Below are 27,672 nucleotides of genomic sequence, written 5' to 3' on the forward strand. Positions count from 1 at the left end.
CTGGCCAGAGGGACAGTCCTCTCCATGGTATTGTTACCATTCCACCCACACACACACACACAGTTAGTGGGGCAATTGCATGAAAGCCGATGCTCACTAGGGCAGGGCCACCCCAGCTCAATAAAAACCCTGAGTTGGGGAGTCCTAGTCAGAGCCCCTAGTACACCACATGTCTATGGCGGAGGTGAAAAGATGGGCACAGAGGGCTCTGGCCTCCTGTGGGCCATCCGAAATCCATGGCATGTGAGGGCCAAACGCCCCAGATGTTCCAAAAGGAGAGAAAATGACAATACTTTACATGGGGTCCTCGAGTGCTGATCTGCCCTGACTCTGCTTCATCTGTGAGAGCTAACTGGATTGCAACATCCATCGGTGAATGTGTACTTGAGTAGGGCAGGGCTACCCTGACCTTCTAGTCTGAAATTTCCCTGCCCTTGCTACCACCATTGCATGTTCATGGCTGTGGGAAAGCTTCTCCCTTCAAGTCTAGTGATGGTAAGCACATGCACACGCATCATCACGTGGAGTGGATAGCTCTAGCCTACTGCTGTCACTGGTGCCCGAGGTAGGCTGGCTTTCAGGTCCGTGGGAGGGCACCCTTTTTGTTTCACAGAAGATGCTTTGTGTACAATTAAAACTTGTTTCTGGTAAACTTCATTCCAGGAAAGATGAGCTTTTAACAAAGGGCTTTTGACAGCTGCAGGGTATTTCACTTTTTTAATGCCGAATGAAAAATCAATACATTTTTCTGGGTTATACATATTCAGAACAGGCTTGATATTTCCATTATAATGGAAAATGGGTGTCTGTGCACATCTCGCCTGTCAGAGCTGCACCATTGCATTTTCCAAGCCACTGCTAAATATTTCAAACCTGATTTGATTGTGGTTCATGACAGCTAGTGTTTCTCAGCTCTTGAGCCTGCCGGAGGGAGGGGAGGCAAACACGCTATTTCAGTTCCTTCCCCTCTGCCCCCCCAAAGAAATGCCGCTCATCCTTTTGCATCAGAGATGACAGTTTGTTAGGGAAATAAGGCTGAGAGGAAGAGAGAACTGAGGAGACTCAGATTGTTCAGCCTGGCACACTTCCAGTAAGGATTTAGTGACTTCTCTCTGCACTGATTTTAAGCTTTGTTGTCTGGGTTTTGGAAGGGGCAAAAGTGATACATTTTGTTCCTGTGATGTTTGGGGACAGAGGCACATTCTCGCTACTTACTAAACTCAGGGATTTTCTGAATTCTGCTGAGGTCAGAAGATACTTAAATTTTCCAGACTGCTTTTCCTCAGCTCCTTCTCTTTAGTGAATAGTTTAATTTCAAATTAAAAGGAAATGCCGTTGTCTAAAACGATTTATTTGCTAAGGAAGAAAAGACCCATCCTGGGAATTAGCACTGGGGTGGATTTCAAAATTCTGAATAGCAGATTTCCTAGCGTTCCTGCCACCCGGTAATTACTGCTCTTGGTATAAGCCCATTCTCAGGGATTTATAAAATTGTTCCAAGTATATTTATTTATATAGCACCCAGTGTGCACTGGGTACCTCTTGGATAGTGTTAAGGCAGTGGGGCTCATGGCAGGATTTTATTGTTTGTGTTTCAGTGAGACTCAATCTCTCTCATGCAAATTGCTTAGCAGCAGCCCCTGAGTCTGCCCAGTTCCTCTGCCTAGGAAGGGTGAAATTCACTTAACTTTCATAAACCCTGACATGTACAGAGCTTGGGGAAATCTGCTTTGCAGGCTGGGGCCACAGCACAGCTATACCCTCCCCATGCCCTCTACTCCAGCTAATGCACAGGAATAGCAGCTATAGCCCCTCAATGCTATTCGTTAAGGCCCCACACTGCAGATTAAAGAGCACTCCCTGGGATGGCTCTGTCGTCCTGGATTCAGCACACCCTGCTCTGCTCCTGTAAATGAGAGGATCAGCATAGAGTTTCTCTCAGACACACAGAGGTTCCCGAATGCAGTGCTGCAGGTGAACTACCTCACGCGGCACAGCGTCCCCTGTGTCTCCTGCACAGGGTGCATGCTCTCTAGTCACAAAGACAGGTTTCAGAGTAGCAGCCGTGTTAGTCTGTATCCGCAAGAAGAAAAGGAGGACTTGGGGCACCTTAGAGACTAACCAATTTATTTGAGCATGAGCTTTCGTGAGCTACAGCTCGCTTCATCGGATGCAAACTGGAAACTGCAGAAGACATTATATACACAGACCATGAAACAATACCCCCTCCCACCCCACTCTCCTGCTGGTAATAGCTTATCTAAAGTGATCACTCTCCTTACAATGTGTATGATAATCAAGTTGGGCCATTTCCAGCACAAATCCAGGTTTTCTCGCCCTCCGCCCCCCACACACAAACTCACTCTCCTGCTGGTAATAGCCCATCCAAAGTGACCACTCTCTTTACAACGTGTATGATAATCCAGCTGGAAATGGCCTACCTTGATTATCATACACATTGTAAGGAGAGTGATCACTTTAGATAAGGTATTACCAGCAGGAGAGTGGGGTGGGAGGAGGTATTGTTTCATGGTCTCTGTGTATATAATGTCTTCTGCAGTTTCCACAGTATGCATCCGATGAAGTGAGCTGTAGCTCACGAAAGCTCATGCTCAAATAAATTGGTTAGTCTCTAAGGTGCCACAAGTACTCCTGTTCTTTCTAGTCACAAAGTGGGTGGGACTCAATTAGACTAACAAACTGAGCAGATGTCTCCCGCTTAAAATGTTACTGACTCTTCAGATACTCAGCAAAGACACAATTTTCTCTCAGAGATCTGCATGGCCATGACTGAAGGCTCAAAGTCGAGCTGTCTTTGAGTTATAAGCGTGAGGGGAAATGGGACAAGGGTTTGGGTTTTTTTGTTTTTTTTTTCCAAGTGAAAGAATGTAGGAGAGTGCTTTAAGCACACAGTGACCAGTGAGATTTTGCTCAAGCTTTAGGTGCATCAGAAAGTTGTGAACATGTGAAAGTAGCGGATGGGAATGGACACCAAGTGTGGCGAGTACTTGCTATAGTATAAGGTGACACAAGTGCCTTCATTGTTTTTACAGGGACTTTTGCCCCTAACTAATCAGAGGATCGGCTGTCTTTAGTGGTTTGGCACTGGACACTCTTGCCCTAGAGGAGGGTGAGCATTCCCCTCAGCTGCAGGGCTCTCCCATTGGCCAGCTGAGCTCAGCAGAAGGGTCAGCTCTGTCTTGCCATTGAAGTGTGACTATAGCATAAGTACAATCTGACATGAGGATATTCTAGCCAATTCTAATGAAAGGAAATTACACATCAGAAACCCTTCAGTGTTACTGCACGTGAGAGTTCAAGAGAAAGGGGGTGAGGGAAGAAGCTGGGAGTGGACAACTAGGGATGGATCACTTGATGACTGCCTGTTCTGTTCATTTCCCCTGGGGCACCTGGCATTGGCCACTGTCGGAAGACAGGACACTGGGCTAGATGGACCCTTGGTCTGACCCAGTGTGGCCGTTCTTAAGAGCAGCCCCCTCCCCATTAGTCATGTAACTGGCCTTGTTCGTTCAGTAATATGCCCCATGAAATGCAAGAGGAAAGAAGGATGCAAAAGCCCTGACTCAAAAGTTTACAGGAGGTTCTCTTCCGTCTCCGAGAATAGCTGTTGGAACAGTCACTTGGGCACTCCAGATCCAGAGACCTCATCAGAGAGAGAATTTTGAAATAGGTGCTTGGCAAGGAGGAAAGACCCTGTTTCTTTTTTACGTTGACATTTGGGGGTTTGCTCTTTTCTCTGTTGAAAGGAGACACCTTGACACTAAAAACTGGATCAAATCATTGGTCTTAACTCTGGTCTAATATCTTAACTCTGCTAGTGGCCAATTCCTGATATTTCAGACAGAGGTTGTCAATTATTTTTTTGTCAAGGTCCAAATTTCTCAGTCAAGGTATAGTCAAGATCCAGACTCGAGAAAATAATAAAATATAACAATAATAAGTAAATAAAAGGATTTTGGGGTCTATTCAAAACTGTCTGGTGGTCTGGATTTGGCCTACAGTCCGCCTGCTCCAGAGGAAGGCGAAAAACCCAACAGTAGTGCATCTAGTAGCTAGTTACGAAGTGCTGCACGGGAAACTGAGGGAATCTCCATCCTGACTGTCCAAATGATCAGCTCATCCCCTGAAGCCTGTGGTAACTACCCAACATATAGATCTGGTATCTACACTTCTGAAAATACTAGATGGAAAGGGGCTGTGGGGAGCTGTGAACCTGTTCTTTTACCCCTGGGCTATACTACTAGAGTAGGTTTCAGAGTAGCAGCCGTGTTAGTCTGTATCCGCAAAAAGAAAAGGAGGACTTGTGGCACCTTAGAGACTAACCAATTTATTGGAGCATAAGCTTTCGTGAGCTACAGCTCACTTCATCGGATCCTCAAATAAATTGGTTAGTCTCTAAGGTGCCCCAAGTCCTACTAGAGTAGTAGATCTCAGCTCCACCGTTGCTGGAATGTCCCTGTGCAAGGAGCATTCCAGGGTGGGCTGAAGGAGGGGAGGGGCTGTGTCATGGATGGGAAGAGACAAGACAGGAGCATTCTTATGCTTCAGTGATTCTGCACCCCTGCTTTGTCCATAGGGGTCATTCCAACAGGGGAGCCACGTTAAGACAGTGGTCAGAGCTGCCTCAGTCTGTGCAGGGAACCAAATGAGCCACCAGGGGTCCTGGAGAGGCTTGTGCCAGCAAATGGAAGAATATATCCTTCAGTGTTTTATCCACCACCTCTCCTATTTAAAAGCAACCAACCTTCACAAAAATTCTGTTCTGTGAGAAGGAAAATCAGTTCTGCAACCTCATCCCGTTCCCTCTGCCTCATCCAGAGCTGTCTGATCCAGGAAGCAGACATGATTTGGGTCTCAGAAGAGCAAGCTTTCCAGTGACAGGGGCTTGGTGAATTCCTACTACACATTACTGTCTGGTGGCTTTCTTTTTAAGTAGCTGAGCAATAAAATGAACTGCCTTCATGTCAGTGGGGCTGGGCACTGAGAAGGGGAGAGGAATTTGCTGTTTGTATCCTTGCTTTTTAATCATTTTTCTACCTTTATAGTTATTCATAGCTCACATTTTCCCAGTTACTGTCAGCCTGGGCTTTCATCCATTTAAAGAGCTCTGAGCTCTTTTTTTCCCCCTTGATGGTGGTGGTGGTGGTATAAAGACAGATGGTGTAACTGCTTATGAATGTCCTATTTTATTTCCCCAGAACCAGACGGTTCACTTGAAGACATATATTATTTCCACATGCTCAGGTTAGGCAGCCCAGACAGTGTCTGAACCCAGCGGCTGGCTACCCCTTCCTCCTCTCCATGCAGATGGTGACACCTTTAGGTCACAGGTGGAACTGCATGAAGGCTCTGCACATCAGGCTTATCTTTGTTAGCTACGGAGGATGTTGCAGCTTCATTGTAGCTGAGGAAAGCTTTAGGTTTTTAGAGTAGCAGCCGTGTTAGTCTGTATCCGCAAAAAGAACAGGAGTACTTGTGGCACTTTAAGCTTTCGTGGGCTACAGCCCATTTCATCGGATGCATAGAATGGAACATATAGTTAGATAGATAGATAGATAGATAGATAAATATATACACATACAGATAAGTTGGAAGTTACCATACAAACTGTGAGAGGCTAATTAGTTAAGATGAGCTATTATCAGCAGGAGAAAAAAACTTTTGCAGTAATAATCAAGATGGCCCATGTAGACAGCTGACAAGAAGGTGTGAGGATACTTAACATGGGGAAATAGATTCAATATGTGGAATGACCCAGCCACTCCCAGTCTCTATTCAAACCCAAGTTAATGGGATCTAGTTTGCATATTAATTCAAACTCAGCAGTTTCTCCTTGGAGTCTGTTTTTGAAGCTTTTCTGTTGCAAAATTGCTACCCTTAAATCTTTTACTGAGTAGCCAGAGAGGTTGAAGTGTTCTCCTACTGGTTTTTGAATGTTATGACTTCTGATGTCAGATCTGTGTCCATTTATTCTTTTGCATAGAGACTGTCTGGTTTGGCCAGTGTGCATGGCAGAGGGGCATTGCTGGCACATGATGGCATAGATCACCTTGGTAGATGTGCAGGTGAACGAGAACCTGATGGCATGGCTAATGTGATTAGGTCCTATGATGGTGTCACTTGAATAAATATGTGCACAGAGTTGGCATCGGGCTTTGTTGCAAGGATAGGTTCCTGGGTGGTGTGTGGTTGCAGGTTGGGAGCTGTCTGTCAGCGAGATCTGGTCTGTCTCCCAAGATCTGTGAGAGTGAGGGATCATTTTTCAGGATAGGTTGTAAATCTTTGATGATGCGCTGGAGAGGTTTTAGTTGGGGGTTGAAGGTGATGGCTAGTGGCGTTCTGTTATTTTCTTTGTTGGGCCTGTCCTGTAGTAGATGACTTCTGGGTACTCTTCTGGCTCTGTCAATCTTTTTTTTTTTTTTTTTTCACTTCAGAGGTGGGTATTGTAGTTTTAAGAATGCTTGATAGAGATCTTGTAGGTGTTTGTCTCTGTCTGAGGGATTGGAGCAAATGTGGTTGTATCTTAGAGCTTGGCTGTAGACAAAGGATCGTGTGGTATGGTCTGGATGGAAGCTGGAGGCATGTAGGTAGGCATAGCTGTCAGTAGGTTTCCGTATAGGGTGGTGTGTATGTGGCCATCACTTATTAGCACTGTAGTGTCCAGGAAATGGATCTCTTGTGTGGACTGGTCCAGGCTGCGGTTGATGGTGGGATGGAAATTGTTGAAATCATGGTGGAATTCCTCAAGGGCTTCTTTGCCATGAGTCCAGATGATGAAGACGTCATCAATGTAGCACAAGTAGAGTAGGGGCATTAGGGGATGAGAGCTGAGAAAGCGTTGTTCTAAGTCAGCCATAAAAATGTTGGCATACTGTGGGGCCATGCGGGTACCCATAACAGTGCTGCTGACTTGAAGGTATATATTGTCCCCAAATATGACACAAGTGTGGGTGAGGACAAAGTCACAAAGGTCATGACAAAGGTTTGTCACTGGTCCCCCTGTTTAACCTTGAGCAAGTCACCAACCTTATCTGTGCCTCAAGTTTTCTGTTCTGTGAAATGGGGCTGGGGATGCTTTGCCCACCTTCTTAAAGTGCTTTGAGGAGCTGAGAGGAAGTGCACATTGTATTTTACCAGGAGGATTCTAGGCTATTTCCTTGTCTGTCTAGTTAAGCAATTCTAGTTTATGTATCACTGGAGTGTCTTGGAACCAGTCACTATGGAGAATGTTAATTTGGGATAGAAAAAAGCAAAGACTTGATATTCAAATATTTTTTTAATGAAGACCATAAAATCAGTTAACTTTTTAACTCCTGCTTTTTAGCCCTGCTTCCCCAGTTAAACAGAAACCTTCTCCACACCTTGGCTTACAGCTTCTCTTAGGCAGTAACAAAGAGATGAATTTTTCTCAATTTTTCCCTGAAGTGAGGGGAATTATGGAATTTCAGTTCCCAACTATGAATCCAAATGCTGATTCCACAGTTCTTCCCTCCAGCAAACTCACTGCTGCTCAGCCCACAAGGGGACAGTTTCTGCATCAGTAATTTGTAGTATTGTAATTTTCTGCATATCACTGAAAAATGTCTTTGTCGAAGGATACCATCCACCAGGCATTTGACACTGGGAATCTGAGCTTCCCAGCACAAGACCCCTGCAACTCTCACAGCTCTAAAGAATTTTGACCTGCAGAGCGGTGGTAGTGAGGTAGATTATGAGCCACGCTCCCTGTTAGACATCATGGGCTACCCCTTCTATCCATCGGCCTCAGGGGAGCATTTTCCAAAGCACCTCAGTCCCATTTTCAGAAGAACCATAGCCACTTACAAGCCTGGGTCCCCATTGGAAGTCGATGGAACTTGGGCTAAGTCATATAGAAGTCTGTGAAAATTGCATCCTGTACCTTCAAGCAAATGGCTTGTGTTTGGCCAGCAGCGCCTAGAGTGCCAAGTAGAGAAAGTTCCCAGTGTGGAGCAGTCACGCCCAAGTCAACCCCTTGTCAGAGTCAATTTTGAAAGCCCTTGTTAAAAAGCCCCCTTTGCCAGTGGCTACTAATGTACTTCTGACAGAGCTGGTGAAAGCTGCATGTGAACCATTCCATTCCTGTAAGCTTATGTTGCTTGTATGGTGGCTCGTTTCCCTAATGGTAACCTTCCGTTTACAGGGTGAGTGATCCTCAGGCTCTAGTGATTGACCCAGCTTTTACTGGAGGAGGTACTGTGAACTCATCCATGAGACTCCTTACCAAAGCGGTGGTAGAATTCCTCCTTAATGAGCCTAATTGTCCTGCCAACATTCACTTTCTTTTTTGATTGACTGGAAAAAATTGTTAGACATGCAAAAAGAGCATGTTCGCTTGTCATCCCCTCAATCTAATGTCACAGTTTATTCCCTTTTCTGTTGGTGGTAAAGCTTGTCTACATGAGCATTTAGTTCACTGCAAACAAGGATGTGAATCTGCCTTGTGTAGCCTGCCACCGGCCAAGTATTCTTGTGAACCCTGCTGTGTCAAATAGGACTAGATCAAAGCACGTTAATGAACTGCTAGTGTGCATCAGTAGGGTCCAGACAGACAGCTAGTCTGCGGCAAGCTTCACACTCCAACTTGCTGCAAACTAATTGTTTGTGTAGACAAGCCCTCAGACTGTTCTCTCTTACGCTATGTCTACACTGGCAGTTGAGCGACAAAAGGTGCTCCCCTCCCACCCCGCCAAATACAAAAGTTTTGCCATGGCAAGAGTCAGTATAAACAGTGCGTTGTCAGCAGGAGCGCTCTCCTGTCAACGATGAATGCTGCTCGTTAAGGGTGGAAGGATTTTGTTGGCAAAAGTGCTGACAAACAGCAACTACACTGCCTGACTTTTAGCGACATGGCTGTGTTGACACGGTCGCTAAAAGCTGTGTAGTGTAGACAAAGCCTTAGTGAGTCTGTTCCTCTTCGCTAAAGCCATTGGAAAGGTTGCCATTTCTCACTAGCTTGTTTGGGTTCTGTAGGATGGGGACAGTTTCTGACAAAGTTGTGCATGTCTGAAGTCCCAGTTTTTTCGTATTCGACGTGGGCCTGTCAGTGCTTAGCGTTCTCTTGATGAGGTCTTGCTCTGTTGTGGATTAATACCTGCTTTTATGGCTCCCATTCCCCTAGTGTCTGATGGACTGTGTGTGTGTATTTAAAGGGCAGGTAAGGATGTGTGTAGAGAACAGGGGAGCTTGACTAGAAACTAATTGAACTGTTGCTTTAAGAAATATCTCAAAACTATATGATCCAGTTGTTGGACAATCTTGTTGAAAGTCTGTATAAATAAAAGCAAGATAGCCAAGCACGGCTGGACCTAGAAAAGATGGTGCACGTGTCTCCATATCCTCCAGTTTGTTTCAGCAATTGCCTCTTCTCAGATTATATGTGCATGGAGAAGCAAGGATTGTACTATTTCCTTAAAAGGAATTCTCTTTGGACTTGGGGATCATTTTTGGTTCGTAAATGACCTTGCTGGAATTTTGTCAGTGGGTATGAACAGCATAGGAGGGGCAGGGTCCTCATTTCACTTCCCCACATGGTATGTTTCCCTAGGGACTCTTGCTTTTCTTAAGTTTCTCCTTCACTCAGGCAGCAGGTTTCTTTTCACCATGTGAAGTGCTGCAGCCTGTTGCCTAGAGAAGTGACTGTTCCTGGAAATAGTCCTTGTATGTTTTCTCTGCGGTGATTAGTGTTGGGTAACTGTGAGTAGTTCCCACCTGACGGGATCTTGTGGGATATACAAAGGTCAGGTTGTTGGCAGAAAAGTTCCAGCCACATCCAGGACTGGGAATGTTGAAACTGCAAAGTGCATTCTGCCAGGTGTGTCATAGGTAGACAGCCCTGTCTGTCAGACACAGAATCTTCCCAGTTACAGAGAACAGGACATCCCTGGAAAGCGAATTAGTGACGACAGCACTCCTTTTCCTGTTGCTAGAATTTCACTGGTCTTTGAGCTCTACTGACATTACATCCAGCCTTGAGACTGCGTGTGTTTGTTTCTTGGAATGTCCCAAACAGTTCTGTGCTTGCAGTCTGAAATATGGGTAGGTGGAAATCTATTTGAGATTGGTCCTCAGCAGAGTAGCTTGAACTGACCAGGCAAGAAACTACTAGCACTGTAGGTTCTGAGGACCCCCAGACACCATAGAAAATAACCAAGCAATCCTAGTTGATGAATGTGAGGGAACTCAACCCAGCATCTGTCAGTTTAGCCAGGTCCTTCGGTAAGTTCTTGTCACAAAGCAGTCCTGGGAGAGGGGAATTGGAACCACTGGAAGCCCAGTTCTATATATACATCACAAAATTAGCTGCTGCCGAGCTCTTTGAGTGAGAGACTCACTCCTGTTTCTCTACTTCTGCTTTTATTTTTTTCCCCTTTGCTTCTTACATTTCAGAAGAGTCAGTTGAAGATGTGGAAGGGCTGAATGAGACACCAGCTGATCCAGAAGAGCCTACTAAAGAGCAAGAGAGTGGAGGTGACAAGGACCAAAACAAATGGACAGGTGGGTTTTGCTTTCATTCCTATCCCAAGTCCAGCTAGCCTTGAGGATAGATAGATGGTTAGCATGGCTTATAAGGGCACCTCAGCTGATGCCTTGTTCAGCTCTGTAAATCTGGGCCTTCATATTTCTTCCATTTGATTTTATTTGAAGAAGGACTTACAAACTCCATAAAATTTTCAAACAGATATTTCAACTTCCATCCATTAACCTTCCTCGTTCATTTTTTTGTTGAAAATATGTCCCCTTCCAGCCGCCTCCTCCTGCCTGAAGTTACTAATTCAGTGCCCAAAAGCGTGCTAGGCTTTACAAACAGTTATGAGAGAGTCCCTATCCCGAAGTGTTTTCTAGAGACATAGCATGATGGGAAAGGAGGTCACGAAAATGGTGAGTTACGCGGTCATTCTGCAAATTAGCAGGAAAGACAGGGGAAAACAGAAAGTTACAGGTAAAGCAAACTGTTGCTTTGCTTGAAAGGTCTATTCAGGTGACACCATCAACATGGCATAAGAAGTCATGCTCACAGCACTCCTGTCACTAACACTTTGTTCGTGAGACCAACAGTACATTCGTTTGTTTTCTCACCATTTACTATTTGTATTGCAGTGTCCCCCGGGTACGTCTGTACTGCAGTAAAAGATCCGCGACTGGCCAAGTCAGCTGACTTGGGCACACAAGGCTCAGGCTGCGGGGCTGTAAAATTGTTCAGGCTCAGGCTGGAGTCCGGGCTCTGAGACTCTCCCCCCCCGCATGGGGTCCCAGAGCTTGGACTGCAGCCTGAGCCCAACATCTACACGGCAGTTTTATAGCCCCCAGCCTGAGCCCTGTGAGCCCGTCAGCTGACTCGGGCCAGCCGCAGCTGTGTTGTGGATCTTTATCGCAATGTAGACATGCACTGTGCAGACATAACAGTGAGACTCCCCCTGCCCCGAAGAGCCTGCAATCTGGCCATTTCATAGAATCATAGGACTGGAAGGGACCTCAGGAGGTGGTCCGGTCCAGTCCCCAGCACTCATGGCAGGACAAGGCATTATGTAGACTTCCTGCTTGTTTACTTTTTGCTAGAGTTGTACAAAATTTTGACACCACAATTGAAAATAGATGTATTTTTGCTTGTGAGAAGTCAAAAATGTCTCTCTTTGGAAAATCTGTGCTCATTAGAAATGGAGAAATAAGCAGTTTGAGGGTCACTGCCACTCCCGGGAATAGGGTCACTGACCCACTAAAGAAACATTTTTTTAAAATCCTTTTTGCCTTTGGGCAGAAAACAATTTCAGGTTTGTCCTCTTAGCAGGCAGGTAGCAGTTCCCCTTGGCAGCATGGTTGTGCTGACCATTCTGTTTACTTGCAGGTAGGGGAATTGAGAGGGATTCTCATTTCCCAGCATCCAAATCTGAGCAGTTCTGGCTCTCTTTCCTGGCAAACAGAGAGGAACCCAGCGATTCCCCCTTAGGGTTATTTATGCTGCTGATCTAAAATGTTCCCCTTCCTCAAGGTAGCCAAAGAGAAATACAGATGTTTGGCCCCATTTACTCTGTCTTTCATGGCCAGCACAGAGAGAGAGCACATAGCTCTTCTGCAGGCTGCCATCTCCAGTATAGTTCCCATCCTGTTTACAGCTGCTTCTCAATGAACCACAACTGAAGGCCACAGGTCTCTGCAGTGCATACAGTCTTACTGTGGTGGGGTATTACGATCTCTGCTTTCACCTCCAGGAACAGTTTTGATTCTTTCACTTTCGAAGGACACGTCAAGACTGGGAAAATAGGTTTTGTTTTAACAGATTACGACTCATTTTCCAAGTCTAGACAAGCCTCAACGAGCATGCAGAAATGTTTGTGAATCTGTTGTACGCAGTCCTCCTCCTTCGTCTCCCTCAGCTTGAACAAAATGGTGCATGAAGGAGACCCAACTGATGACAGTCCTTTTCCAAAGCCCCTCCTGCGAGGCTGCGTATCTCCAGGGAGAGAGATAAGTCTGGCATGGATTAGAAACTGACTAAAATACAACAAAAAGAAGAAATAAACGATTAGTTTTCACCATGGCAAAAGGTTAACAGTGGAGTTCCATACTAAGACAGTGTTGTCTGATTTATTGAGAACAGGAAAATGGGGTCAAGGGTCAGGTGGCAAATGTGCAGGTGACAGAAAGTTAGGTAGGCTAGAGAAGACTGTGAGGAACTTCAGAAGGGACCTACTTAAACTGTAAGCTCTGAGGGGCAGGGACAATCCTGTTGCTAAGTATTTGTACAGTGAGTAGTACAATGGGACCCTGCCCGCTGGTTAGAGCCCCCAAAACACAACCACAATACAAATAATTAATCATCATCAACCTGGGCAGCAAGATTGAAGGTGAATGAAATTCAGTATCAACAAATGCAAGGGAAGCACATTGAAAAGACTACTTGAACTATTTGTAAATGTTAATATATTCGAAATTATCTCACGGTGCTGGCGCACTGGTATTCGTAGCACTGCCGGAGAAAGTTTAAATTTTTAGATTGTTTTCAGTTATATGTTTAAGAAATCATGTGAAAAAATTGAAGTCATGTAAAACTTTTTTTTCCATGCACAAAATCTAAATGTTGGACTTAAACTTTTAAGGCTCCTTGTATTATCATTTTCCTGTGAAATTTGTAGCCCATGTTCAGTGTAAGTGCCATGTAAACAATAAATACTAAAACCAATGTATAGCACCTCTAAGCTTTGCTTAGTGTAAAAGTTCTCTAAAAGGAAATAAGCTCTACTGTGTTAGGCCTCACCGCTATAACTGGCTCTACATAGGCCAGTCCCTGTGCTTCCACAGAGCCCCAGGAACTCAGTGGGGCTCTGGCTCTGGCCAGAGACTGTAGCAAGGTCAGGGACACTGAGTTTAGTGAGATTTAAGAACATGCTTAAATGCTTTGTTGAACTGGGGCCCTAATTTTGTACATGTAATAAAAATACCCCACATTATTCAAACCAGAGAAACACTGAAACCTTTTCTTACTTACTGGAGCAGCGTAGCAGTGTGGTTGTAGCCATGTTGTCCCAGGATATTAGCCGGACAAGGTGGGTGAGCTCTGTGTGGCTCCAAAGCTTGTCCCTTGCACCAACAGAAGTTGGTCCAGTAAAAGATATCGCCTCACCCACCTTGTCTCTGTAGGTGAACAGAGCAATTGTAATTTTACATCTTAGTCCATTCTGCTTCCAGAATCCCCTTGAAGGCAATGGAAGATCAGGGCAAGGAGGAAATGCAGGTTCAAGCACTTGCAAGCCAGTGAACATGGGTTTGGCCTGAAAATCAAGAGACTCTGCTTCTGTTCCTGATTGATTATTTATTTATTTACTTATTTGTATTATGGTAGCACCCCGAAGCTGTAGTCGTGCACAGGACCCCACTGAGCTAGGCACTGTACAAACACAGTCCCTGCTCCAGTGAGCTTACGGTCTAAGTGTAAGACAGGAGACAACAGATAGATGCAGATGGATGTGGGAATACAAGGAAACAATGAGACAAGATTGTTCAGCTGTGATTTCAGCACACTGGCAGCGTAACCACTGTCAAGCTCTTTTCAAGGCATCATGGCAAAGGAGGGTTTAGAGGAGGGATTTGAAGGCTGATTAAGACATCGCTTTCCGGACGTTTACAGAGAACTTCTTCTAAGAATGAAGGGCAGCAAAAGAGTGACGGTGCTTGTTTAAAAATTTAACAAGTGGACAAGGCAGGCTGACAGCATGATCTAATCCAAGGCAGGCATCCACCTTTTGATAATGAGAGATGATAGGTTGGGTGAGGACAGGTAATGAAGGGACTTGAAACTGAAGATAAGTAGCTAATGTTTGATGCCATAGAGAAGAAGGAGGAGGAGGGATGCAAGTAGAGGAGTGACATGGTCAAAGCAACAGACTAGGAAAATGACCTCTGTAGCTGTGTTCTGGATCTGAGCAGAGCAAGACTGCATTCTCAAGGCCAGAAAGAAGGATGTTGCATTGAGATGTGAGATGATGACAGCTTGGGTGAGATTCTGTAGCCATATGAATAGATAGGAAGGGGCGGTATCTTAGAATCGGCAAGATTTAGATACAGCCTAAATGTGAAGACCTAGAGGAGATGATGCCTTTCTTACAGGCCTGAGTGACAGACAGTATGGTGGTGTTATCCACGGTGATTGAGAAAGGAGGGAATAGGAAGAGCTTTTGAGGGGGAGAGTAGGAACTCCATCGACTCATTATGTGACTCTTCAGAATTTACTTAACCTTTTTGTGCCTCAGTTTCCCACCTCTAGACTGAATAATTACCCACCTTAGTAAAGCACTGTGAGATCCTCTGATGAACAGCTGCTGTGTAACTTATAACCATTATTCGTTTTATTGCTGGAGCAGAGTGAAAAGTGTCCGTGAACACTGCAGCTGGCTGCCTTTGACCACTCAGCATGTTGTGCCAGCATGAAACCTTTGTAAGATATTTGCGATGAAATGGAAAAGACTCAGCACTTTAGGTTTCTCTGTTTCATGGCAAATTTAGAAAAAAATTTCCAGTTTCAAAACAAGTCTGGAAAATTGTCTTTTTTTAAAATTTGTAAATAGAACAAATTATTCTTGTCCCATGTTCAAGTAACATTCTCCCCCACCCAAAAAAAAAAAATCAAAATCTTTTGTGCATAATGATGAGTTTTCAAATCAAAATACAAAATTTAGAATTTTTGCATATTTTGATGTGGATGAGGGGAAAGCCGTGGACGTGTTGTTCCTTGACTTTAGCAAAGCTTTTGAGTCAGTCTCCCACAGTATTCTTGCAAGCAAGTTAAAGTAGTATGGGCTGGATGAATGGTGGATAGAAGGTGGATAGAAAGTTGGCTAGATTGTCGGGCTCAGCAGGTAGTGATCAATGGCTCCATGTCTAGTTGGCAGCCGGTATCAAGTGGAGTGCCCCAAGGGTCGGTCCTGGGGCCGGTTTTGTTCAGTATCTTCATAAATGATCTGGAGGATGGTGTGCATGGCACCCTCAGCAAGTTTGCAGATGACGCTAAACTGGGAGGAGAGGTAGATACGCTGGAGGGTAGGGTTAGGATACAGAGGGCCCTAGACAAATTAGAGGATTGGGCCAAAAGAAATCTGATGAGGTTCAACAAGGACAAGTGCAGAATTCTGCACTTAGGACGGAAGAATCCCATGCACCGCTACAGACTAGGGACCGAGTGGCTCGGCAGCAGTTCTGCAGAAAAGGACCTAGGGGTTACAGTGGATGAGAAGCTGGATATGAGTCAACAGTGTGTCCTTGTTGCCAAGAAGGCCAATGGCATTTTGGGATGTATATGTAGTGGCATTGCCAGCAGATCGAGGGACGTGATCATTCCCCTCTATTCGACACTGGTGAGGCCTCATCTGGAGTACTGTGTCCAGTTTTGGGCCCCACACTACAAGAAGGATGTGGAAAAATTGGAGAGAGTCCAGCAGAGGGCAACAAAAATTATTAGCAGGCTGGAACACATGACTTATGAGGAGAGGCTGAGGGAACTGGGGATGTTTAGTCTACGGAAGAGAAGAATGAGGGGGGATTTGATAGCTGCTTTCAACTACCTGAAAGGGGGTTCCAAACAGGATGGCTCTAGACTGTTCTCAATGGTAGCAGATGACAGAACGAGGAGTAATGGTCTCAAGTTGCAGTGGGGGAGGTTTAGATTGGATATTAGGAAAAACTTTTTCACTATGAGGGTGGCGAAACACTGGAATGTGTTACCTAGGGAGGTGATAGAATCTCCTTTCTTAGAGGTTTATAAGGTCAGGCTTGACAAAGCCCTGGCTGGGATGATTTAACTGGGAATTGGTCCTGCTTCGAGCAGGGGGTTGGACTAGATGACCTTCTGGGGTCCCTTCCAACCCTGATATTCTATGATTTGATAGCTGCTTTCAACTCCCTGAAAGGGGGTTCCAAAGAGGATGGCTCTAGACTGTTCTCAGTGGTAGCTGATGACAGAACGAGGAGTAATGGTCTCAAGTTGCAGTGGGGGAGATTTAGGTTGGATATTAGGAAAAACGTTTTCACTAGGAGGGTGGTGAAACACTGGAATGCGTTACCTAGGGAGGTGGTAGAATCTCCTTTCTTAAATATTTTTAAGGTCAGGTTTGACAAAGCCCTGGCTGGGATGGTTTAGTTGGGGATTGGTCCTGCTTTGAGCAGGGGGTTGGACTAGATGACCTCCTGAGGTCCCTTCCAACCCTGATATTCTATAATATGAATCCAGTCAGTTCTAGAAGTTTTGGCAAAAAGCAAAATTCTGGGGTCATAAAATGGGCCACAATGAAATTACAAATGAGTTTTCATTACATTGCACAAAAAAAGCTCTGTCATTTTTGCACTCACTAGTCCAAATGTTTTGTGTGTATGGCAGACCCCAGAGCATGGCCAATGGCTCTGAACAATCACTAGCTTTTCATAGGAGTTCAGAATGTTTGTGCTTTTTTAAAATCAATTATTTATTGGTTTAGAAGCACATTACTAATGTTTCCTGTTCCTGGACTGGGCTTGTTTGCTTTTCATTTTCATTACAGTAGTAGGATTAAATAGCTTCTGCACATTCAAGAGATGCAACATGAGTGGTGCTGGAGGTTCTTCCTACCTGTCAGTCTTATGTTCGAGTTCTTCCAATTTTAGTGCCAAACAAGAATGACAATTCCCAAATCTCAGCCTCTGAGCAAAGAATAAATCATGTTTTCATGATTAACTTCAGATTCATCACAAATGAGCAAAAAGCCGCAATTGTTGCCTGACTGCATTTTCAAATCATGAAGATATGAATGAATTCTAGATGTAAATGTTTAATATCAGACACATTGGTTTCCACCTAGAGCCCTGAGTCATATCCAGGGAAACCAATTCTGGACTTAAAGAATTTTGTTTTGTTTTATTATTTTTAAACATGAAATATATGGACGTTGATAAAATGTCAGAGAACGTCTCAATCTCGAGTGGCCCTGCTATATGAAGGACTTTATTAGTATTATCAGTTGTATGGACTTCAGTACACCCGTGTTTTTTTGGTTTGTTTGTTTTTTAATTTCTACTTAAAACATAGATTGAAATGAAATATTTCTGGAGGACTAGCCTGAAGGGTTTAAAAAAAACAAACATTTTTTTTAATTCATGATGCTCACCTAACCCTGAGCAATTAGTGCAATGGAGCATCCCTTATTCGAATTTCTGGTAGATTGCTATTAAAGGAGGTATTAATGGGCTGCTGAGAGCTGGGAAATTGTTGCAGAAAAGTGTGTTTATGGAGGATGGTGCTGGCAGGCATGATTTCAATCAGATTTGACATGTTTAACATAAATGTACACTGCACAACTCCTGCAGTTTATGAATAATTCCTACAGGTCCACTGCCTTTCTAATTACTGAAACTGAAAAACCAGGTCAGGCACATCCTGGCGGAAATCTATTACCATCCTTCCCCCCTGCCTTTTTTAATATCTGTAGTTTTGGTGAGCACTTACTGTCCGGGATATTCGGTGACATGAGAGTAAAGGAAGGGGAGAAATCAGCTGGGGAGAGGAAAGGAGAGGCAAAGGCAGGAGGACACATTAGAGTAGTTCTGGATCCAGACGCCATCTCCAAGGTCTGATTTTACTTGTCTTTCTATTATTCACATAAAGGAAATATGGTCCACCTGCTGTTGGGGATGCTGTTCTCTGGCCCAGGGCAATGCTCTAGAAGGTCTTGCTGATGAATCCTAAAGTCATAGAAGTCAGAGACTGGGAGGAGCAGTAGGGCCCCAGCACTGGGCTCCATTGTTGCTACAGGATGGCGTTGTCTAGTGCGTTGTCTGCCGTACTTAGAAGTGTCTCTTCTGCTGAGACTCCTTCCCCGGCCCTTGGGAGAGACTCAGCCTCTAATGGCTCAGTGCCAGGGAATTTTTTACATGAATTTGCCCTTCTCATTACATCTCGTTACACCTCCTGTCCCAGCTTCAGTAACTCCTCTCCCCCCACTGTGTAGAACCCTCCTCCTTCTTGGAAATAGTTCATAGAATCATAGAATATCAGGGTTGGAAGGGTCATCTAGTCCAACCACCTGCTCAAAGCTTTCTCTCATTTCCTGGGGAGTTCTTTAGCCAAGCCACATGTATTTAGCATTGTTAGTCTTTCCCTCCAATCAACCCCTCCAGCCCCCTGATCAGTTTTGTTGCTGTTCTCTGAATTTCCTCAGTTTATCAGTATCTTTCAGCCGATACAGTACTCAGAACTGACTGCAGCATTCCCAGTGCCATCACAAGAGGGCTCTGTAGAGAGGAGCTGTCCCCTCCTCTCCCTGAGTTAGGGAGCATTTCTGCATGCAGCCCACAATGCCGTGGCCTTCTGGTGTCATATTACATTGTAAACACCTATCTACTTTGCCATCCATTATAACCTCAAAGTCCTATTCTGCAATTGCTGTCATGATAGCACACACAGGTAAAACTGAAAGTCCATCCCCCAATGTCCTTTAAACGCAGATTAGTCTTGTAGTTTGGCTAAAACTGACCTATGTTGCAGGTTGTATTTTGTAGGCTTATAGCATACAACGAGAACATGATTAAAACAGTTTAAGCCTGTCTACACTGCAAGATTGAACTGTTTTATCTGTTTCAGAGGACATCTTTATTATAACTGGATCCCTCAACAGGGGAACAATTATAATGTTGGTGTGACCTAGTCTTTGACACTCCTAATTCTTCTTCCCACTCAGTCTCCTTGTTTATTTCCTCCTGGATGCATTAGCAGCAATTTACAGATAGACTCTGCCTGTTCTGTCCGTCTCTACCCCCTATAGATCTCTTTGTATTCATGCTATGTCCCCACCGCTATTGACCGCTCTAGCCACTTCTGTGACGTGCTGCATAGCCATGCTGTTTGCTGCCTCATCCAGACTAGAAATGACTGAACCCAAAAAAGATCCTGTACTCCTCATTGGACACTTCTCAAAACTCTGTCTTTTAGCCCTAAACTTTTTCTATGGTCTTTGGTCCAGTTTTCAGTCCAAATGAGTTTTTGTATCCAAGCCATTTGAATTCATTTTTCAACTAAGATAGCATGAGTCTCTGTATCAGCTAATTATTGAAATCCAAGTGCTGTGTTCCTTTCAACCATTCATTTGGTAAACCTCTCCCAAAAAAGCAACCAAGATTGTCCCCTAGCAGAGCCCATGGTCTTTAATACTAATGATTATGCTAGGAAGAAAAGGTACAACATTAGGGGATGTCCCCATATGCATGACTTGTGCATTGCAAAACAATGACCTGATGATTTAGTTGGGGATTGGTCCTGCTTTGAGCAGGGGGTTGGACTAGATGACCTCCTGAGGTCCCTTCCAACCCTGATATTCTATGATTCTATGATTTCATGTACATGCCAGTAATAATATGCTCTAAAGATATGGGACAGCCCTGCCCAAATTAGGAAGGTAGCAAATATTGGGCTTACTCCACGGTACAGTCCAAAGGTAATTGAATGCTCTTCTTCTGAGGTCCAGTTTATTTAGTTCTGACACACATTGGCCTTTCAGGCCACACTCCAAGTTCAGTCTTTCTCTCCTCCTGGGGGAGGAGTCCCCAGCTTTCCTTCTCAGAGCTGGCTTTCAGTTCAGTGACTCTCTCTTCAGGCCCCTAAACTCAGGGTATCTCAGGGGCTTCCCTGCATTAGCAGGCTACTCCCAGCCCTTCCTGGCAGGTGCCACTCTGCTAATCTCAGGGTACTCCCTACAAGAGCCCTTCTAACTCTCCTCAATAACCAGGCATGGCTGAGCCCTGGCCTCTAGCCCTTAAAGAAGCAAGCCACCCTGCTGCACCAACTTAAATGTCTTTTTAACTTCATGTTGTCCTGGCCCATTGCTCTGACAATGCAACTCCTGTAGTTGAATCCTTCTGCTGGATCCCCCTGTATCAATTTCAAGCTTCTTATCTTGACCATCAAGGCCCTTCATATCTCTGCTAGTCCTGATTTCTCTGCTCTGGTCTCTTGTGACATTGCACCCTGACCCAGTCTGGTCTGCCAGCTATGTTCTTCACACATTCCTCCCTACTGTGTCACCTTCATAGAGCATAGTCTGCAGGGCTTTTCCTGCTATGAAGCCCACAGGAAATTAGCCAACCTTTAACTGCTAGTCTGACGGGGAGCTGGGGAAAGTCGATAGTATTTATTGATGTCACTACAAAATGTATATATAATTGATTGTCTTCTTGTCCCCCACCATTTGTGTCTTGCTTGTCGTCTTATATTGTAAGCTCATTGGTGCAGGGACCACATCTGTGTGTTTGTACAGGAGAAAAGGCCCTTATCCTGTTCAGGGCTTTTGCGTGCTGCGGTAAGATAAATATTTAATAAGAATTCAGCTATTCAGACTCACTGCAGACTGAAATGTATAACTCAAAGATAGAAAAACAAATCCATTTGACCATTTTCAGGGTCACACTTTTAAAAGATAGACAAAGGTCTGTGTGTGAAAGTGCATTTGCAAATATCTGTGTATTTAATTCTATCTACTGTATGATCCTATTATTTATCAAATGTGGGTTTGAAAAAATCCAGTAGAGCAACAGGCGATATTCAGTCCTATTAGTATGGCTACAACGTCCCATTAGGATGAATGGGACCTTTGGGGAATAGGGAATGTAAACAGACAGCATTTCAGAAAGAAACATTCTAACCATATGCTATTAACACAAAAAGGAACAAACGTGCAGCACTGCAACAATATTAGACAAGGAAATTCCATTTCAGAGCGGCTTAAGGTCTAGTCTCATGGTTTATTATGTCACTAGAATCCCTCAATGGAATTATTGACTTGTATTTATTCCTATTATATTAATATAAATGGTGTGTTCCTGCTGGAATAGCAAATCTTTGATAGAGAGATCTGCCTGAAACTTGATACCAAAGTATGCAGGATTCCAAAGCTGTTTCTCTGTGTGCTCCAATGAGGAACACTCCCCAGTGTAAGTATGCTGCCTCACCATTCATCCACTCTGCTAAAGATAGGAGGGTGAAGGCCTTATGGTGTAGGGAAATGAAAAGGGATGAAATAATCCCGTCACCTCTCCAAGCATGGGCTCTCCCAGACAGAACCAATAGGGGCTGTAAGGATACCTTTCTACTGAATGAGTAAAACGGTCGTGAGGAGCTCTCGCTACAAAATCCTCCACAAGAGGCAGTCAGATTTAACTCTGAGGGTTAGAGTTTGGTACAAAATTTCAGAGTGCAGGGTCCAGGAAAAATTTGAGGAAAAGGTCTGAAGAACCTGTCTCTGTGGAGAAAGGCCTGTGGGGACCAGCAATCCCACTGGGTAATTGTAGTTTCTATCAGGCAGCGAAAATAGTGTTCTAGTGGGGTTGAAAGTGTAGCAGAGACTGGTTGCTGAGCTAGTATGAAGAGTATTTTCATAATCAATCAAGGTAGCAAAAACCCTGCTGTAAATTTGTAGGGCAGGTGGCAAGCTGGTTTACGGAATGCAGGGAGTTGAGAACCTCTGGCTTACGGAAAGCAGCATGAATTAATAATCATTTAATTGGCTCCTCCATTATGTTGCTGGTCAGGAGATGGAGGTTTAGATGAAGGGGCTGTCAGTGGTACTTTAGCTAAGAGAGTCTGATGGTTGAAAGGTGGGGGGTGGCGGCTGCCTTTGGCCTTTCCACAGGGCTCAAGCATAGTCAGCTCTTTGGGACCCTCACAAGGTTAGCCTGGGGTTAGCAAAGAAAAGGATGAGTGTCCCCTCTGGGTGACCTCTTCCCCTTTAAAACAGAGAGAGAGTCTCCCCTGTGCTGAAAAGCAGGGACAGCCCGGCATATGCACTGGCGGAATAGCCTCTCAGAAATGCTTCCGGAGGGCAGAGTGCCTTGCGGCCATACTGCTTTCGGGTGTGGGTGTGAGGTACGTGTTTTCTCTGTCTGTGGAAAGGTGTATTCTTCTAACCTCTTTATTTCTTTAAACCTTGAGATTAGCAAATCAATGCACAAATTACCTCCTGCTCAGGACATTTATCACATTTTCATTTGTTTTCTTGAGGGGAGCTCTGGTCTTTGAGCAGAATCTCTCCTTGGCCCCTAATTGTGGCACAGGGGTATTTGTGCTGGATGAGCAGTGGTTTGGAGAAAGTGAGAGAGAAGGTTTTCGACACTTCTTTTTTTATGGACATTTTTCCTCGTCTACTCTATAACAGATGAATAGGTCAGACTGACTGTGTGTGACATGGTAATTAATACACATTCTTTTCCAAGTCTGTTTTGAAGCTTTATAGTCAATCACTGGGTGTGCTCAAGAGTGATGCCGTCTGCATGTCCCCTTTCTCCAGAATGTAAAGGAATTCTTAATTCCCCTGCTCTGTGACACTGTTCCATGATGGCTGATCCTAAGATCATTCATGTACTTAGATCTAACATACAGTAGGTTCGGGTGGATGTCTACTAGCAATAACTTGGTCTCAGTGTTGATAGCCCAAATGGGAATTTTCTCTTTAAAAATACTCCTTAGCATGTATCTTGAGACATCCATTTTGAGAATACTGAAAACATTGGCCAAACCAGACAGTCTCCACGTAAAAGAATAAATGGACACAAATCAGACGTCAAGAATTATAACATTCAAAAACCAGTCGGAGAACACTTCAGTCTCTCTGGTCACTCGATTACAGACCTAAAAGTGGCAATTCTTCAACAAAAAAACTTCAAAAACAGACTCCAAGGAGAGACTGATGAATTGGAATTAATTTGCAAACTGGACACCATTAAATTAGGCATTGAATAAAGACTGGGAGTGGATGGGTCATTACACAAAGTAAAACTATCCCCCCTCCCACTGTTCCTCACACGTTCTTGTCAACTGCTGGAAATGGCCCACCTTGATTATCACTACAAAAGGTTTTTTTTCTCTCCTGCTGGTAATAGCTCACCTTACCTGATCACTCTCCTTACAGTATGTATGGTAACACCCATTGTTTTCATGTTCTCTGTGTATATAAATCTCCCCACTGTATTTTCCACTGAACGCATCCGATGAAGTGAGCTGTAGTTCACGAAAGCTTATGCTCAAATAAATATGTTGATCTCTAAGGTGCCACAAGTCCTCCTTTTCTTTTTGCGAAAACAGCCAGTTCATCTTCACACCCCTCCTATGGAGTAGACCAGTGTCCCTATATTAGAGAGATTAAGGCTGGTGAGCCAGATCAGCAGCACTGAGGAGTGCTTAGAGTTTCAGGGGTAGGGAGCAAAGCTGAATTTAAACTATCTTTTACCAGGATGGTTCCCCAGCTGAAGATAGTGGTCTGAAATGTTGCTATATCTTGTGCTGACTGCCTGTGGCTCCAGGGACCCATTATGGAAGACAGAGGTCACCAAAACCTAGGGATGCCCCAGCCACACCTGGCCATGCACTCAGCATCAGCAGTAGTGGGAAGGTTAGTGGGGGCAGCTCCTATGTCACCTGAGGATCCCCCTATGTACGAAGGGTTCTTCAGAAGCTGGCTACGCTTGTTAGGGCAGTTTTGTAGCTGCAGACAGTGCAGAGCTGCCTTAACAACCCAGGTTCTGTTTTCAAAAGTGTGCACTAATTTAGGGTGCTTCAAACACCCATGGTCTGATGTTCAGAGCAGCCGAGCATCCACAGTGCCGACTGACATCTGAGACATGCCAGCACTCAGCACCTCTGAAAACAAGCCCCCATTGTCTGAAGCTAGGCTCCCAAAATTAGAGTCCACCTCTGAAAATGCAGGTGAGCTTCCCAAGGTGTGAGTGTCGGTGGCATAGCCAAGGTATAAGAACCCAGGATACGTTCTCCTGCTTGTTTCTCAAAGAAGAGACCCCAGTAGATTCTAAGCACAGAAGATTATTTCAAAAAATAATTCTGATAATTCAGTGGGAGTTTTGTGACATGAGATAAGATGTCATATTAGTCACCCTCTCAAAGCCAGTCCCTGCTCACTGAATGTCTTCTGCAATGTGTTGATCACAGTTCATTCCATTGAGTGAAAACTAGAAACTTATGTTTTCGGTAAAGGACTTATTCTGGTTTTTATGCTCCTCTTTACCTACAAGAGGTGTCATGAAGATCATGGTGATAAGTCTGATTTCGACCAACAAATTCTGGGAATGTTCATCCTGACCTCACCTTGGGAGCCTCAGGCTAGTCTAATGTGACATACCGAAGGTACCAGCTGTGTGGCAATAGCAGGGCACAATAGGGGGTGCCATGGAAAGCTTTGGAGACTTGGGTAAATAAAGCATTGGTTTTGGTTTGGGTTTTTATGGGTTAAAGATAGACTTTAAAACAGGCTTTCGTGTTTAATTAAGGTTACGTGTCCACATTGTGTCCATGAGAACATCCATCTCCTGCATGTATATTTTTACATTTGATATATATGAAACAGGTGGTTAAACTGATAGATAATAAATCTTGGAAGGGGAGTTTCTATCCTGTAGGGACTCTTTCTGCCACAAACACCGCAGGAGAAGAATCACTGGATGCCTGTTGCACTCAACTAATAGTAGTTCAAGGGTTGAAGTGAAAGTTGATAGAGCCCAGAGAGTCCCTCCCCAAACCACACTGGAGACCTAATTACAGTCAGTGCAAGGGGACAGGGCCAGATTTACACCTTACATGCCCCTAGGCGCAGCATCTTCAGCACATACCCCCACCCAGAGACCCCTCCACAGACTTCTTCCGCCACAACGGCACAGCACTTTGCACACCACTACTCAGCGCCCCCTGCCCACTGACCTCCCCCCCCCCATGCCCAGCGTCCCCTGCACAGCCCCACCACCACAACTACCCAGGGCCCCACACAGATACCCCACTGCCCCAACACACACAAGCACCCTCCACTGCCCAGCGCACCTCCCCAAGCCCCACTCCCCTGCTCCCTGGCCTCCGTCCGCACTCACCAGCCCCGCTTGGAGGTGACTGTGTCTGCCGGGCTGATCGCTCTGGCCCCTCAGGCGTGGCCCGATCAGCCAGGCTGGAGCAGGAGCAAGACCTGCCCAGGCCAGGCTCCCTCAGGTCGCACTTGCCCGGCAGGGCCCCTCTGTTGGGCTGCTGAGCTCTTCCCCTGCAACAGGGGTCTGCTTCCCCTTCCCTGCTGGTAGAAGCGCCCCAGCAGGGTTGCGTGGGGCCATCTCCCCTTCAGCTGGCCCCACCCCCTGCCGGGACCTAGGAGCAGCAAACTTTGCATTTTTAGGCACCCCTAGAACGCTGGCACCCCTAGGCATGTGCCTAACTGGAAATCTGGCCCTGGCAGGGGACCCTAAATCCTGTAGGGCTCTGTGATTCAGGTCCCCGTGAGTAGGGACAGCAGTGCTGCTTGTACTGCTGGCCACACGCAGACAGAGCTCGGGGCCTGGGCCTGACTGCCCGGTCGTGGCTGGCATTTCAGTGTCTGCGGTCACACTGAGGGGTGGACAACAGCAGCAGTAGGTAACCTCCTTATTGGGGCCACTCTCCTCATGTCACACAGGGACCCACCGAGGCAGTTTAGCACCGGATCATCCTCCACCAGCCACAGCGAAGGAGTTCTTGCTAGGAATTCTTCTTACTCTTACTGGTAGAGTGGGGGCTCGTGAAGCACAGCCGGGGTCACTGCTATTCTCTTATCGCACCATGAATCCGCTCTAGAGGGCTGTTTCCCATGGGGGGGTGGGTAGGTAGTAATCCTCACCCACAGCCCTGATGCTCTATTTGTACTGTGAGATGATTTTTGCAGGGGGGGAGTAAACTTCAATTCTGTAGAAATCTTTTTAAAGAAGCTCCATCTTGGATCCACAGGGAGGTTTTAGATTCAAACATAAAAGTTCATCTCGCCACATGGACAAGACAATGGTGGATGCATTCTGATGTCTATAGATTTACCATGAAAGAATTGACTTCTTTTACACTAATAAGCTGTAGGATTGGCCTTTTTCTAGTAGACTGAGTAGCACAAAGGTCTTAGTGGTACAGTGGGATCCTACACATGTTTTTGGGGTATGTGCTTAAATTTGACACTGGGGCATTAGACCGCTGTAGGAGCACAGGACTGAAATATCAGGGGTTCTGCAGGACAGGAATTAAGAGCATTAGCAGAGCCATGTGACGAAGAACTTGCCAATCATCTATTCTGGCTCTCGCCACTATATCCCTTGGACACATTCAGGAGCATCAACATTAATCAAATCGTCTTTCCACAGGAATGGCCCAGGTCCTTTTATGTCCATTCATAGTGTCTCTGACTCCCTTTTCTTGGACGTGGTTTTGCACTCTGTTTATTTTATGAATGCTTAGTGTTGGGGGATTGTTAAATGTGGGAATTGGATTTCCGATTTTAAGGCACATTGTTGAATAAATCCCATCTCGGTAGCTTTGAAAGGGTCTCTGGCATGTGAGTGACCTATCTGAGCCATGCACTGGCTGCAGCTTCTGAAGTAAAGTGTGGCTGGTTCCACAGCATCCAGTTCACAGTGTGACTAAGAGATGGAGACAAGCTGTGGGGGAGCCAGTCTCAGAACGTTACAGCACCTGGTTAATCAGCAGCCAGTCTATCCTGTTAAATAGCCAGCTGTCATGTGTTGTCTTTCAAGTGAAAATGAATAACTCCCATTAAGGGTGACATGGGTTTGAAGTCGATTCAAGACAGATTACAGTACTGTTATGAATGTGTGTTCGGGGGGGCTGTGTGTAATATGCCTGGCTTTCTAGTTTTTAAATAATAGATGTCCTACAAACTTATGTACTCCAGGTTACCAAGATACAGGGTTTATAGGTCATAGGATGTGCATTCTGGGAACAGTATCAATTTCCTGGAATATTTTCTGCATTGAGCTCTGATTTTGTTGCTTTTATGTATACATTTGAATTTGAATACCATTGCTTGGTATTAACGTGTTTAAGGTTTATGCCTAAACAGCCATTCTTGGTGTCCATATCGGAGCCAGTCCCACCGCTGGTCATAAGCCAGGCTCTGTTCCCCAGACTTCCTGGGGATTTCAGTGGGACTGCTTGCTGGAAATAAGACCAGCCATGCCCTCTGCACAAATGCTGAGTGCATTCCACACTCTGAACTCCCAGCTGCTGCCAGTCTAGGAAAGTGAGACTGAGCCAAGGACCCAGATGTGAATCTTCTGCGTTGCACCTACCACTGCCCTTGGCTGGCTTTAATGAACGAA

At 45.1% G+C, this 27,672-nt stretch overlaps 1 protein-coding gene across 2 annotated transcripts in view; it reads left to right on the forward strand.

The window, feature by feature from the left end:
* ZFHX3 (zinc finger homeobox 3) overlaps window positions 1-27,672 on the forward strand; it is a 283,633-nt gene that overhangs the window by 220,398 nt on the left and 35,563 nt on the right. For both annotated transcript variants that reach the window (XM_073308352.2, XM_073308351.2), the window contains one exon: window positions 10,429-10,536. In XM_073308352.2, the coding sequence (XP_073164453.2) occupies window positions 10,429-10,536 (108 nt within the window). The remainder of the gene's footprint in view (window positions 1-10,428; window positions 10,537-27,672) is intronic.

This window comes from Lepidochelys kempii, chromosome 12, assembly GCF_965140285.1.
Source record: "Lepidochelys kempii isolate rLepKem1 chromosome 12, rLepKem1.hap1, whole genome shotgun sequence".
In the NCBI taxonomy this organism is placed as follows: Eukaryota; Metazoa; Chordata; order Testudines; family Cheloniidae; genus Lepidochelys; species Lepidochelys kempii.